This window comes from Phaenicophaeus curvirostris, chromosome 2 (assembly GCF_032191515.1).
Source record: "Phaenicophaeus curvirostris isolate KB17595 chromosome 2, BPBGC_Pcur_1.0, whole genome shotgun sequence".
NCBI lineage: Eukaryota > Metazoa > Chordata > Aves > Cuculiformes > Cuculidae > Phaenicophaeus > Phaenicophaeus curvirostris.
The window spans coordinates 80,959,482-80,975,325 of NC_091393.1; the positions used below are offsets into that span (position 1 = coordinate 80,959,482).

Consider the following 15,844-nt stretch of genomic DNA (forward strand, 5'->3'; position numbering starts at 1 on the left):
CAAGTGTGATTGCACAGGCCTTCTACATTTTGCATGTTTGCAGTGTGTATACCTGAGGAAGAATGAAAAGAGGTAGAATTCTATCCCTCACCCTTCATGCAATTCATCCACAAAATACCTTTGATTGCAGAGTTGTTATATATTTAAATATCATAGTGCTAGGAGGAGACCAGTGTTGGGCTACCAGTGCATACTACGAGACACTATCATCTTTGAAAGTAGAACATCATACAAAAAGAAAGTCATTCAAACATATAAAATATTTTGGACCTTTTCCTTCCTCACACTTGAAGATTACCCAATAAAACAGAAGTACGACTGATTAAAAAAAAAATCAAACGAACAAAAATCTATTTTTGATTGCATCAAGTGTCATGAGGTAGCACATGTGTTAGCCTGAACAGTAATGTGTCTTTGGGATATTTTTTCTCCTTAAGCCAAAAGGAGACATGGTGAGGAGGAACAAGGAACAGCACTGCCACAGCTGTGATTAGTGGAGGAAAAACATTCCCAAACTGGACTTAAACTAATGAAGCTGGGCACTACCCTTTCCAAGTACGTGCCCATCTTACATTTCACAGCTAGTGCTAAAAAATACTGCAGCAAAATGATCAGCATTTCCATAGCTAGCTAATTTAAAGAGACTTAGATATGTCTTCACTCTGGCCACCATTATTAGGATTGCAGTGGACACACAACCAGAGGAAAATAGAACAGATTTGTTTTCTAAGCAAAATAAACTACTCTATCATTTTAGAGCCATCTCTTATATCAAGACAACAACTACTACTCCTGCATTTCACTGTTGCAGCACTGATTTGGATGCAGTGGATAATGAAAGAGAACTACTACCATAAAACAACATAATCAAAATCATGCCCTTTTTCAGGTGGAGGTAAATAAAAACCCCATTGCACTGGGCCTTACATTTATATAATTTTATATGATTGGAAGTCAAGGTAGTAGATGAATGATGACTGAAATTTGTTTGGTTTTAGTGTGACCAGATTCAGGCCTACCTGAACAATGAAGTTAAGTGATTTTATGTACATGTGTTTAGATAGCTTTAACAGGAGTCTTTATTAAATATAAAATTACATTATAAAGTATATGTTTATTCCTTATTCCTTACAACACCATGTGTGTGTATTTTCTAGCTTAATCTGATTTCTATCCTATGGTGGTGCTAAACGTGAAAAAAAGACATTTCACTTCAATTCTGAACACGTCTATATTTTCCAAGAGCAATTCTTAGAAAATTGCAAGACATTATGTTTATGGTCATACAGACCTACAACAGTGGATTTCTTTATGTTATGAAATACAGGTCTCAGAACTGCAAGTAATAAATATGATTTTGATAAGCATTTCTACACAGGGAAATAAGAAATTCCAAAAAAGTTTTCTGTGAAGCACCTTCCTCTTCATATATTACTCTATACTTATAAATAATAAAAAAGGAGACTGATAACAGTAGCTTTATGTAAGCAAGCTTAGAAATCACGCTCAGATAAGTGCTTTTGACCTAAATCTTGTAGCGCCTCGATCTGACATATAACCCCACAACTGTGAAATTCTGTATGAGATTTAGCAGTTTGAAGCTGCCAACTGACCCATCCACAAAGCAGCCAGAGATAAGGATTTAAGGTACGATATGATACAATTAGACATTCACCTCCTATTTATTTCAGTCCATTTCAGTATTTAACCTACTTAAAAGTTGCAAGCTTTTTATTAAAATGTAAATGCTAGTGTGCAGTATATTTATAGGCAGCTAACAACATGAAAAGACTCTCATAAATTAGATTTCTATGAATGAAAAGGGTAAACAGGAGATGCTTCCGCAAAACTCTTCTAGACGTGCAGAGATAAAGGGTGGTTCTACCACACAAAATAATCAGATACAAAAATAGCTGTTCAGAAACAGCACACCTAAGGAGTACTTTAATCAAACATTTAGGTTACCTGCCAAAAGGACCATGATCTCTTCAAAATGCAATGCGGATTAAAGTGTTATCTAACACAAGCAGAAAACTAACCTTGGAGTGGAAGTTCGAAATGTGTTCATCATAATTTTCATGTCTTTGGATAGAGAAACCAGCTTTTTCAGCTAGATTGCAAAACTGGTTTAAGGTATTCCCTCGGAGTGGAGCAAATACCATTGCTTTTCCCTGGAACATTAAGAAGAGAATTTATATATTTTTAAAACTGGAAAGGAACGAGATATAACAACATATACAAGATATACAACTTATATATACTCAAGTTGGAAAAGTAAATAGTTCTCTTGGTAAAATACTAAAATAAGTTAATACAAATAATTGTTCCAAATATGCAAGATTTCTGTGATTAAATAAATCCAAAATAGAAATAAATAAATAAATATTCTCTTTAGAAAACTGCCAATTGCCATACATCTGCTCCTTTTCTTATAATAATGGTGACTATGAATTACCAAAATAAAGCACAGAAAAAGCATACAAAACATGCACTCAATGCAAAATACATTTGTTAGCTCATGGTCACACAGACTGCAAATAATGATTTTCTTTTTTTACTCTCACACATAGAAAAGTACCGCCCATTTGCTGTCAGCAGAACTACAACAGTGTAGAACAAGTCAAAATGGGAGGAAAATCAGACCTGATCATTAATTTTTTAAAGATATTTAGAACTACCTGAGCAGGGCAACCAAATTTGACCTTAAAATGGTAAATTGCCTTTAAAGCAGGACTTAATGTTTTCGCATAGTAATTCTTTCAAAACAGTCAGGCCACTTATGATGCCCAGGCAATACATTCTGGTCCATTAGCTAATTTTTTGCTCACCCTTTTGTATTTAAGAAAATGAAAATGTCTGTACCTTAAACTGGTAGATTTTAGACACTCTGTGTAAAGTACTGGCCGAAAACCTAACCTACTTGATAGAGCATCTCTTGAAATCTTATTTTCAAAATTAATTCTAATTGGCTGAATACCGTGTTCTGTCACACGGAATAAAAACCGGTTGAAGAGCTGTAAACAAAGGTTAATATCAGCCAACAGCATATCACGCCAAGGGAAGCCATGAAGTTTATTGTGAGTTCTTATATTTAACTTCTATATTAATGAAAGCTAAAACTAATTTGTGAGATGTTGTAATCCACTGAAGAGACAAAAAATATTTTTCGTGATCTGAAAAAGTTACAATATTATTAGATGCCATAGAAGAATATTTGGTTTGAGAAAATGCAATTCGGTATACCAGTGATCAGAGGAGAGAATTTCAATGACAACTCTGGGAAGTTACAAAGCTGACACAGATAGGTAGTGAGGAAGATAGGGAACAAATCAGTGCATTACAGCTCATGCACACATAGCCTGAGACAACGTAGAGTGAGGCAGCAATAAAAACTCTATGTCAGGATCTATGGTACTAATGTGTACTTAAAGGACTTCAATCAGTAATACTCCAGCACTGTATTTATTCTCACAATGCCTCTGTGAGATAGGGAAATACTGTTATCCTCATCTTTTCTCATGGGAAATCTAAGTACAAAGGAGATCTAGGACAATATCCAAAGCTGTTCATTTGTGTAGCTATAACTTTAATTCAGCGGCTAAATACAAGGTGCAAAGAGGTTTAAGTCCAACTGAAGGTACTGGAATTGCTTATGTAAACGTTACGTCTGAATATAGGCTCAGCTCAGGATGAAAAACATTAAACACAGGAAATTCACAATCAGTTCCCTCACATCCTTGGCATGTTGTAATACCATCAGACAGAAGTAGGCAGCAAATGGAGCCTTCAGCTGAGGACCCTCCTCCTCCCTGTTGCCATCTCATGATCCCCAGAATGTTGTTCTGCAGGACCTTTCCTGGCATAAGGAGGAGTCCTTCATCTTCATGAGCAGCTTCATAGAAAGGTCACTGTAACAGGAAACATGGCCCCACCCAGGGCTTACTGACTACATGATTCACATGGGGCTTCAAGAATGGCTAGACCTCGTAAATGGAGATGACTAGGGACTCAAAGCCCTACATCAGCCACTGATCCAGCAGCCTCAATGAGGAAGTGATGCTCCTACAACATTTCTCCCTTAGATTTCCCTTTGGAGTCAGCAGTCCATGTGGTCATTTCTTCTTATACTCTATGTAGACTACTTCAAATTTAATATGAAACAGAAATGCAGTAAAATAGAATGCAACCAGATATGTAATATCTCTTAAAACCAAACACAGAATCTTGAAATAACTTTGAAAAAGGGGAATGGCCTCCTATGGAAGTAACTAAACAGTTACTTTGGGTCAGCTCCTTACTTGGTGTAAAAACCCACTTCTCTATTGAATTTAGTGTGCATCTAAAATACCTGAGGATCTTGCCCTCGCTCATAAAATCCAAGAAATCATGATTAAATTTAATACTACAATAATCTCTTCAAAAGTGGCAGGTACTGTGGAGGTACTGTGGCCAATTCTGGTCTGTCATAATCTGGATTTAAAGAACTTTATGGTCAATTGCCTGATCTATGTGATTTTTCTAGCTGATGCATTCTTGGTTGCTGTAAAATAAAAAAATTAGACCAGAAGCCTGGATCTACACTTGATGGGCTACCCTAAGTTGTTTAATTTGAAGCCTGTAATTCAAAAGTTCCTCTCAATTTAGGAAGATGTTTAAAGTTCAGAATAGCCTTTCCTAGCTGGAAAAACAATCCAGTGAACTCATAAACAAAACACAGAGGAAGATGTCAGTTACAATAGTTCGAAATGTCATTAAAATGCTGCAGTGAGATAATGGGACAGTCATTCACATTTTGGACATGACTATGACTAAATTTACTATTCAGTCATTATTATATGCAGATTTATTTGCCTCTACTAATCATGATTCAACAGCACTTCACCGGGATTTTGAATGGACAGGCCACAGAATAATCAAAACCTTCAAAAAAATACTCTAAATTAGGGAAATATGCAAACAAGCAACTGCTCATTCTGTGATTGAAATTGAAAGTACATTTTAATCACAGGAGAAAATAAAACTAAATACTGGTGAATTGAGCAGCTTGCTTATTAGAGGAATAGCCATTCCAGATAAATTTGTTTGATGTAAACTTTCAGTGCCTAATTCTTGGAATTGGCTTACAGGTGAAATTTGGCTTTGCAACAAATTCATATGAGAAATTTCAGCCCCAGTAACTCTGTGAGCTGCTCATTTCTGCCTGTGTGAATTTCTGGTCCTCTCTTCTTGTGCCAATACAACTGTCCACGGGGCCATGCCATGAATGAGATAACTGAAATGACCAGAGTCCTGTTTCCAGGAAAATTAAAAGTTAGCCAAACCACATCATTCTGTGCCATAAGGATTCTAATAGCCACAATTAACATCCTTAGTGAAAAACAAAATACTGGAGATAAATTCATCTCTCTTTAAACTAACAATAAATATCTGTTTGGAGCTTTTCCTTCAAGATAGCTTTGCAAGGATACCCACTGTGTTCTGTTTGCTCCACTTTTCCTTTCAGTTTTGCTGGCTATTATTTTTCCCTGAACTCTTCTATCCTAGTTTTATTGTAGCTACACTTGAAGATGTCTTATATCTAGATGTGTCTTCAATTTGAGATTGTTCCTCTATCAATTTGGCAAAATATTTGCAATAAGGAAATGTAACTTCTAAATTTGAGACAAAATAATTCATGAAGAAGAGTGAACCTGAACAAAGTACCTTGGGCATAAACTAAGACCCATTAACTGCTCTTAATTATTGCAACTTGCAAATGAGTTCACTATTAATTTATTTTTCCTTTAAAGGCCATTTAGTATAGTGCCATTTAGTAAAGCTGCCTCTTATATTCTCCTTAGATCTATACAGGTTAGCAAGAACAGTAAAAATAATATTATGTACTTATAATTCCTTTTCTCTTGGGATCTCAAATGAGTATATGCTTTTATTTAGGTCTTTCAACTTGTGAAAGCATGTGCTTGAAGGGCTGCCCAGGGAGGTGGTTGAGCCACCTTCCCTGGAGGTGTTTAAGGGATGGGTGGACGAGGTGCTGAGGGGTATGCTTTAGTGATTGATAGGAATGGTTGGACTCGATGATCTGATGGGGCTTTTCTAATCTGCTGATTCTATGATTCTATGATTCTATGATTCTATGAAAAGCATCTGTATTCACCATGTCCTTTTTAGACAAGAGAGCTCATTTAAGGTTACTGTACTCCCAGCTTCCACCTCATACAATAGTTTGCTCTCCTCTTAGTTATGAATTATAGTAATCCACAAGACCATGCCATGACTGGATATTTATCCATGTGACCATCCACAAAGTGGTTAGGCACATGACAGTGGTCCAAATCTCTACAACACAAATTCCTGCAAGAAGCAAGAATTGCCTAAGTTATCTTTGCTGATAAGAGATAGGAACTATTCCCTAAAATGCAGAGCAAATAAGTACAGGCCACACTATTAATCACAAAGTGCAGGAGCAAGCCGGACTACGAAGATGGGAAACAAAAAGCCACCTCCCTTTACTCCATCTACATTCACAAAGGACTGCAGTACACCTGCTCTTAAAAACAAAAGTGCCTTCTGAATTTGAATTAGCCAGTTGGAGTTAAAAAATTACAAAATCGGGCAAGTTTTGGTTTAAAGTCAGGTTAACAATTACAGAATCACAGAATCACAGAATAACCAGGTTGGAAGAGACCCACCGGATCACCGAGTCCAACCGTTCCTACCAAACACTAAACCATATCCCTCAGCAAATTCCTAGGTTGTCTACAGATTAGAACTTGAGCTATGAATATTACTTAAAATTCAGGTTGCCTTGTTGCCATTTTTTAAATCAAATTCTCTGTTCGCGCTAATCAGCCCAGGTAAAGAAAGGCTCTGTGTGTGCGTATACAAATGCATGTGCATCCTCATATTTTTGGCAACATAGACCATCATGATTAGCTATGAGCAGGAGACAAACCACCTAACAGCTATTCTTCCATTCCAGCTAGAGGGTCTAGCCAGGTCACAGGTACCAGGGCACCTCTTCTATACTTCTCTTCCTTACACTCATGCTCTTCTCCCCCAGTGTCCTTGCTTGGAGGCAGTACAGTGGCATATGGGGCTATCTAAAGAAGCTAGCTGAAGACATTGATCTGGGCTAAAAAAACCAAAACAAATCTTTTGCATTTCTTTAAACTGGGATCAGCTTTGTGTTCCAGATTGCCTCTGGTTCCCAAAATTATTACATCCTGATAACTGACGGCACATAATGAAAGTCAGAACGCACCATTTTGGGCAGGAGCTGCTTAAACTCCCCTTGTTGCCACTGACAGAAATATCCAGGTAACCTTTTCCTTAGGGTGGCTTCATTTCTCCTGTCTTCCTGGCAGCCTTGCCCCACAGCTCATTAAAATAATTCAATCTTAAGTAACTTGCCTTAGGTCACTCAGGAAAGTCTATGATAGAACCAAGAATAGAAACCTGATCACTCTTAGCAAAGAATGGGATTACTTACATGGCTAAAATGACTCAGTTTCTTAAGTCTTTGCATGTTTAGGTATTCTATTTCTTTTACAGAGAAAAATCTCTTGTGTAAAAAGTGCAATACAATTTTTAAATACAGTTCAGAGAATGCACTGCCAAATTAATTATTTTTGTTTTGACATGAGAAGTTTAACTTCCTGAAAGATTCATATGGTAAGTATGAAAGGTTAAATTCCTGTTTTGAATTCCTACTTACAGCAATTACTTCACATGTTTTCTCATATTCATAATTTAATTTTGTATTTTTGAGATTCAAGATTATTTGTTGGGTATAAACATAAGCTTTTTATTTATATATATTTATTACATATCTCTGATTTAATAGCCTAACAGACTGAGACTGATAAAATATTTCCTCAGGAACGCTCATGTAGAACTTCTAAGCATTTTATGAAGATCCTAATTTCACTATGTTTTAAGGTATAAAACACGTAAACACGGGGCTTACTTGATGGAAAAAAAGTTTTAGGATACAATATATGCATAAAGGTTTTGTTCATTTTATATAAACAGGAATAAAAAGAAAAAATATTCTTTCATAATAAATACACAATGATAAAGGTTACAATTGAAGGGATTACAAATGACAGAAGCCAACATAAAAACTTTCAATATCGTACTTTTACTTTAATATGAAGACATTATTATCAAAGGAAAATACTTGAGAAACGCTTTGATAGAAATAATCTCATGCTATCTTTGAAGCGGTTTCATTTATTTTACTACCCACTGTGTTCCTTATCAGAAGGCCAAGTATAAGAAGTTTCCTAGTTTATGATTAGGAAAGAATCTGATAGATTAGAAGACTCAATTGAAGTTGGACATAATAAGTATTAAAGTATTACATGACATTAATCCTGCCATTCCATTACTCTCTCAATCATTGTGCACAGACTAATTATTCTGAAGCCAGTGTTCAGGAGAAAATAGAAACATACTTACACTGGGTTGGAGTAATCTCTTTATTGCATCAACAAGGCTAGCTCTGTACTGGTCCAGAAACAGGCTGACATTGAGAAGAGAACGGAATCCAGATTAAAATGGGGTTTCAATTCTAATGATACTAATGCAGATAAGTACAAGGCTAATTACATATGTTTACACAATGCTGTAAAAGAGAAACTGTGGTCTACATTTCTGTCCAGTTTAGCTATTTTTAAATATCAAAAAAATAGATAAAATCAACATAATCTAAACCGAAGCTAAAATATCAGCACAAACCAGATTTTTATATAGCTAAAATTCATAGATTGCATATGCTAGTTATTCAAATACTAACATATAAGAAATAAAGATCAATATACAAAGCTAACATTTTACACACTTTTTTTATGCAAGAGTGGATTTTTAAAACATATTTTCTTTTGTATTCCAGGTGTTACTATTAAGGGCTTCTTTTTCCCCTTTACCTTCTCAGTTTTATTAATTACCTATTATGCATATTTGTTTTATTTAAATATTTATCTCTGTCTATCCCGATCAAGATTTGCAGGCCCCTGCCTCCTCTTTCTCTCAAAATCTGTTCAAATACAATGATCTAGATTGTACAGAGTTGTTCTCTCTCAAGAGTGAAATCCCTCATCTCTAGCATGGGTCCCGCAAGGATAGCAGGAGAGTCAATTTTTCAATGCAATGTTGCCGACATGCTCAGCCCTATTTTGGCGTGATTACCTCATGATTTGAAGGGATAATTCATTCTTCATGGCCTTCAGTACCTTAATGTATATACTAATAGTGGCAACCAGGGTGCCAATCACTCTTGACTAGATATTTGTGGACATGTATTTACTGCGGATGAGAGTGCATTTACAATGGTTAGTGAACAACCATTGGATAACCACTGATGCCTTTCAGTCCTTACTACCATGGTGCATTTACATTGGCGATCCAGATAACAAACTCTATCAAGCAGGCCAAAAATAATGTGATTATGTCTTTATTTTAATGCTCCCTCTGTAATAAAGTTGCTTCCCAGCCTGTGTCAAGCTCAAGTTCCATACTACACAGCATTTTGTCCCTTCTTTCCATTTTTCCTGAAACACTCCTTTCCCTTATTCTCAAACATTTCTTTCTGAAAAGATGTGGGTATTTTTTTCCAGTTTTGAAATTTTTAAAAGAATATAAAGGATATATTGAAACACTGAAAAGAAAAAATTGGTCTACCAGCAACTCACCAGTCACCAAGAACAGAATATGCATGGATATTTAGTTAAAGACACTCCACAGCTACCAAGGAGAATAAAACATTATGTATCATAAGGTCAAGCAGCTGTGTAAGAGTTTTGAGTTTTTGCTACTCAGGGAAAAAGAACCCAATGTAGCAGAAAACTGACAAAATTCCATCAGTAAAAATTGGCAGAAACCAACCTCAGAACCTGAGAAAATATGGTAGACAGGGTATCCATACAGTTCTTAAAGAACATTTTGTATAGAAGTATGACTTTTAAAATTTCTTCTTAAGGTATCCAGGTACTAGCCAACAATTTCTCTGATAGTCTGTCCACAAGAAAATTCAGACTTTCGCAATTGGAATGATGGCTGCCCCTCAGCCCTGATTAATTTTACTGGAAGAGACTTACTGAAAGAATGGCTGTTTAAATTTAATTAATTGAAACAGCAGCTGATACCTTTTATGTCCCCTGGGAGTTTTAACCACATTCAACTCAGGTAGATCCCAATGCAGATAGGTGACATAAGACACCACTTCACTAGGAACTTAGCCACCTTAGTAGTGCTAAAATTCCTTTTCCATGGACCTGCATACCATTCTCTCTTATTACAATGGGTACAACTGCTGCTACCAATCTTGTTTCTATACAATGATAGAACTACAGGCTTTTGTTCACCACACACTGAGTCACTGAGAACTTAAAATGATTACATGACCTGCCAAGGGATTAGACAACTTCAATAATACCATTTCTGTCTGACTTCCACTTTATATTTTGGTACTATGGGAGGTAGACCCTCAGCCCCTTGGCTTGGGAGAACCTGGCTCTTCTCCCAAGTTGTTCCTGCCCTTCACAAGGCCTGACCCTGGCAACAAGACCTACTTCAATTGAAAATATTCTCCAATCTGCGATTTCCATTCTGTTACTCTGTGAGCCACATACTCTGACCAGAGGATGTAAGCAATGTTAATGCATTACAGCGATTCCAGGGAACATCTCTATCCTTCCTCTGAGTCAGAGGAGGCCTTGAATGAAGAAAATCCTGAAGAAGTTGTTAGATAATCTGTGCTGCAGACAGTGTGAGCACAGGATTTGGCCCACGCAATGAGATTTAGTCACGCAATTTCTCTAACCAGTAGAATTTGTATGACTAAATACTATCAAAGCATACTGAAAAAGCACCCAAGAGAGTCCTGTAAAGCTCACCAGGGCTCAGTGAAATTAAATAATGTATTATTTTAAATCCTTCATATTCAGTTCTCACACCTCAATTCAAATTTGGTTTTGCTAGTCATTACTTTAATGATAGCATCTCATGTTTATGTAGTAAGGACATCATGAAAGCAGTAGCTCAGGACAGGAATAGCAAGGGTTTCTCAGGTCATTAAGGAAGTTTCATTAAAGAAGTTTCAGATCACAGCAGGAGAGGGGCAAGAACACAGCTGATGATTTGGCCTTTGTTTAGGCAGTGTTCTTAACCTGTGAAATCTGGATGAGCAGGTAGGCAATCTTGTCACTCCTCACATCCTTTTTTTTATTTTGAATTACCATTAAAACCAAAATGAAAGTTTACACGAAAACTGTACTTAAGCAACAGTAAGCCACAAGGAAACAGATTAAAAAAACCCCAAATAGATACTCAGTTTGTTTCATGTTGATAGGCTTCATCCTTTTATCTTGAACCTTGCAATGATGGGCATATACTTATATTCTACACACTATGATGTGATCTTATTTTCCTTTTAGCATACTTTGCGACTGGTAAAAGAGCTTAGTTTACAGATGTACTTCAGACATGACTACATTCACGTATAGTGCTTAGTGTATAGAGCCATTTGTCTTTTTGTTTGCCTTGAACTACCTGGCTGACTTATATTGAAAAAAACCCTTACTTACATGTCATCAGATCCCAAAGCACTTGAAAGTGTATGCAAGAAACCAGGTTAAAAATGAATAAATTTAAAATGAGGAAAGGCAGAGATCTAATTGCATTCCTGTAGAAAGACTTCCTTATATTGAATGAATTGCTAATGGGGACAAAACTAACTCATTTTAAGTTATGTGAAGAACATTACTGGTGAATCCACAGCTCTCTGTAACTTCAGTAAAAATCTCAGCAGTGAAAGTAATGCGGGATAGTCCTTCCTGGCCTCCATTGTGCAAATGCTTACGCATGTCCTAGCCTTCAAGATTATCATCAGTCTGACTAAGTAAAGTGGGATATTACGCATTTCCAAAGGCACGTGAGGATCTAGATCATATTTTGTCCTACATTAAAGTCAGTTGTGAAGATTCAGTTCACTTGTGAGGCAAAGAATTTTCTGTCGGCTCACCCTTAATGACCTTGACCTTCTCCCTGGATTAAAAAATCTCAGCTACCTTTTTCCTAATAAAGAAAAAGATACACATTTCCTTTTAAAAAATCAGAAACCTGAGGGTCTTGTGTTTTGGAAGAGTCTTGGTTTTGGCCTGTACATACAGACACCTGTTATTTCCTCCCCTCTTCGTGCTCACTCTCACAATTTGAGTACCTGCATGAATTTAAATCCACAAGGGTAGGACAAAGGAAAGTCTAAACTTCTGTCAGCCTTCACCTGGCCTTTAAATTCCCCCTTAAAAAATCAGGTGGTTAGCTGTGCTTTAAAAGTTCCATTATTTCAGTATTTTTCTCCAGTGTATCTTTCTTCTAGGTATGTCCTCACTGAGATTTTTCCTTATTTTTATCTCATAGTTGACATTTTACAAGTTATTTCAAATCTGCTGAACCATGTAACTATTTTTATTGTCAAAATCTTGAATGGTTAAATAATGACTAGCTTTCACAGTTTGCTTCTTATTTATTTTATTATCTAGTTGAGCTACTAAATTTAGCTGTTAACTAATAGACTGTCTGTTCTGGGAAATAACTTATTTTCCACTCCTGCACACAAGGTTTATGAAAGTCTGACTGTAAATATATGAATATAAACGTCGTTGCTTGTTGTAATCATGCACATTTTTACTTGAACCTCCATGTGGATTTGGAATATGTTTATGAATAGAGCTTGTTTTCATGTAAATGGGATCAAGCAGTACCACTGGTTAGCTATTCAGAGAAACAGACAATATCACCCTTGCTGGAAATACTTCAAAAAAAATTTATCCATGTACCTAATATTTGAACTCAGACTTTTTTGCTTTCTAGTTCTCTGTTCTAATCCCAGATTTTATTGACTGACAATGAGTTATATGATGGTGTTAAACCAAATGCAATCCATTCTATCTGTTTTTATCACTGCATACTTCAGGTTTCAGCCGAGGAGCTATAAGAAAAGAGATATTTTTTTACCTCTTCAATGGCAGGCCAAAAAATTCAGAGAGTAAAAATCCTGCCAACAGTTCTTACACCAATTCTATATCTCAGAAGAGAAATAGATGAAAATGAAAGGAAGATTCAGGTTTGATAAAGCATGGAACATGTTTCCCCCCAGCTTTTTCCTGTACCAGAAAACCGCATGTCCATAGCTAGAAGAAACATTGTTTTCTAAAAGAAACAATGAAGGGATTTTCATGCTTAGTAAACTATATATATGGGCACCTGCAATAAGAAAATAGAGACAATTTGTGAATAAAACCACATATTTTAAACTAACCTGCACATTTCTATTTATTTTTTAGAAATCTATAAATATTTATACACTTACCTGCATCTTAAGTGCCTCAAAATAAATGTACAAAATGCAGGGATTGAAAATGCATTATGTATTTTACCTGCCACTTTTGATTCTTTGTTTCCTAAAGAAACTACACTATTTCCAAACAGACTGAGGGGAGTATTAGGCAAGAATATTACTGAAAAAAAGCAACTTAAGTCTTGCTCCACTCTGCTGTACTCCCAGCACAAATAGGATGACATGGTGTGAGTATCAAGAATACAAGAGATGGCACAGCCAGGTTGTTTTGATATTTGTGTGAAGAACAAATTTAACTTTAAATCTCTTGGCAAGACCTTGCTTCACCCACATAATCTGGAGAACATCCATATGTGAGCCTTGTCTAAGCCCCCGAGAAGACTGCTGCCCTCCTGCTCATGTCCGCCAGCACTCTGATCTGACTTTCATACTTAATCTGATCTAATCCTGTCCAGCATTAACTTCATCTGTGCAATGAAACCTGGAGTATCCATTCTAATATTTGGTGAGGAAGGCATTTACTAAATTACTTGCTGAAATCATATGGTGTTGTTTAGCTCCTTATTTTAATCAGATGATGCATCTCTGAGGCACATTATCAGCGATTAGTTAAAAACCCTTCTCTGTCCTTTTTGGGAACAAAGAAGTTTTCTGAAATTAAATTATAAGAGAAATGAAGCACTGTTGTATTCTGTCAACAAACAGGTATTAGAAAAAAGAAAAAAAAGGATGACTAAACACACCTCCTCCAGAGTTACACCAAGCCAGTAACTTTTCTGAAATTACAAGAGTTTGCTTAAATAGCAAAATAGCAAAGAAGAAAAAAAAAGCTTTAGAGGACTATTTTATCAGAAACCACTTAAAAAGAACATTGTTTAAAAGGACAATAGACAGCTTTGTACTTCCTGTTGCCTTTTTCCTTTAACTACTTCTTAGTAAGGTACAGAAATCTGCCGAACCGAGCTGCCCTAGGAAGTTCCCATTTTCAGAATTTGGTCTCTCGCAACAGTCATGTGCAACAACACATAAACAGCATTTTCTGTTTTGGACTTATAAACGGTCAAGAGCAAATATCCATAAGGAAAGACAGATTTGTTTAGAAATATCTACTCTCCTAAATGAAATTTGCACATCTCTTTTTACACTGTCTCCATTTATATAACACAAATAATTAATAATGTACCATTTTTAAAGTTAGCATGCAGCAAATATAGCACAGCACAATTCTGCAAATCCAGTATCAGAAAAGGGTTGTGTCAATTACCAGTTCTATTTGCATAAATTATTAACAATATACTATATGGTAACATGTATCTACCTTTTCGTAAATTAAGTGCTGTATTCTCCTTTTGTTACTATGAATTCTTTTTCAATTAACATGTGCCTGTGTAAATAATACAAAGCTTATGTATACAAATATTGCTATCAAATGGATTTAAGAAATAGAATATGATGGGGGAAGAAAAGATTTTGAAAATATTTTTTTCCTCGGAAAGATTTTCCTCGGAGCAAAAAATATATCCTGTTATATCAATAGTCAGATCTTTCCTAAGAAGTAAGCTAATTGAGCTGTTTGTGTTGATAAACTCCCTTTTCTCCAGACTGTTCCTCACTGAGCCATAATTATTTGCAATTTGCCTAAGTCGTCCATTTACTGATACGTCAAGCATGAAACAGAGGCAATTCCAGAAAATGGAAATGCTTCTCAAAATCAATCTTTGGGAAATAATGTGGTAGAAGTTACTGTGTGATAGAAGACTACCTTATAACTGTCACATGGAGATGAATATTAATTTGTTGAGGTTAAGGTGGCTTTGTGCTTCATTTGTTGACTTTGCTTAGCCATCAGCAAGCAGCACAGTACAATTACTCTAGCAAAGCTATTTTTCTAACATGAGTTTTATGATTTTTATGTACTTACCAGTCAGCACACATAACAATGTCAAAATGTCCTTCCAGTTGAGAGACATCTGTCTCATTATCCCATCGTAAAATGCTAGAGGAAAAAAAGATATAAAAAAATAAAAAGCAAAGAAAAAAGGGCTTACATTTTTCATCATTAGATTTTTAAAGTATTACTATTATTCTTATGTGACACAGAAGTGTTTTAAAAGTATACATTCGTTGCTTTCAAATATGAAATTGAAAATATTATTCTATACATTTTTAAGGCTTTAAATCTCAAAGCTAAAGAGCTATTTTTTTATTATAACAGAAGGGCAATCCACACAGGTTCTAATGAGTGGCTGACCAACAGATATACATTTCTGAATTAGTGGCATGTGTATGGCTTCAGATTTTTACCCCTTAACACCACTGCACGAGGAAATGAAGTTGAAGTACTGACAATATGAATGAAACACAAATTTGCAGAATAGATGTGAATTAATGGATGTCTGTTACATCTGGCAAGCAAATCAGTGTGTTTCTCATTGATGAAATGAGCATTCACTTGGGTTGGAGGGAGGAGGGACAGGGTGAAAG

The 15,844-nt window shown here is 35.8% G+C and overlaps 1 protein-coding gene across 1 annotated transcript in view; it reads right to left on the reverse strand.

Annotated features, from left to right (window-relative positions):
• CAMKMT (calmodulin-lysine N-methyltransferase) overlaps positions 1–15,844 on the reverse strand; it is a 222,302-nt gene that overhangs the window by 7,064 nt on the left and 199,394 nt on the right. Inside the window, exons 8-10 of the mRNA XM_069852646.1 lie at positions 15,282–15,356; positions 8,461–8,524; positions 2,040–2,171 (exon numbers count right to left, since the gene is read on the reverse strand). Of these exons, the coding sequence (XP_069708747.1) occupies positions 2,040–2,171; positions 8,461–8,524; positions 15,282–15,356 (271 nt within the window). The remainder of the gene's footprint in view (positions 1–2,039; positions 2,172–8,460; positions 8,525–15,281; positions 15,357–15,844) is intronic.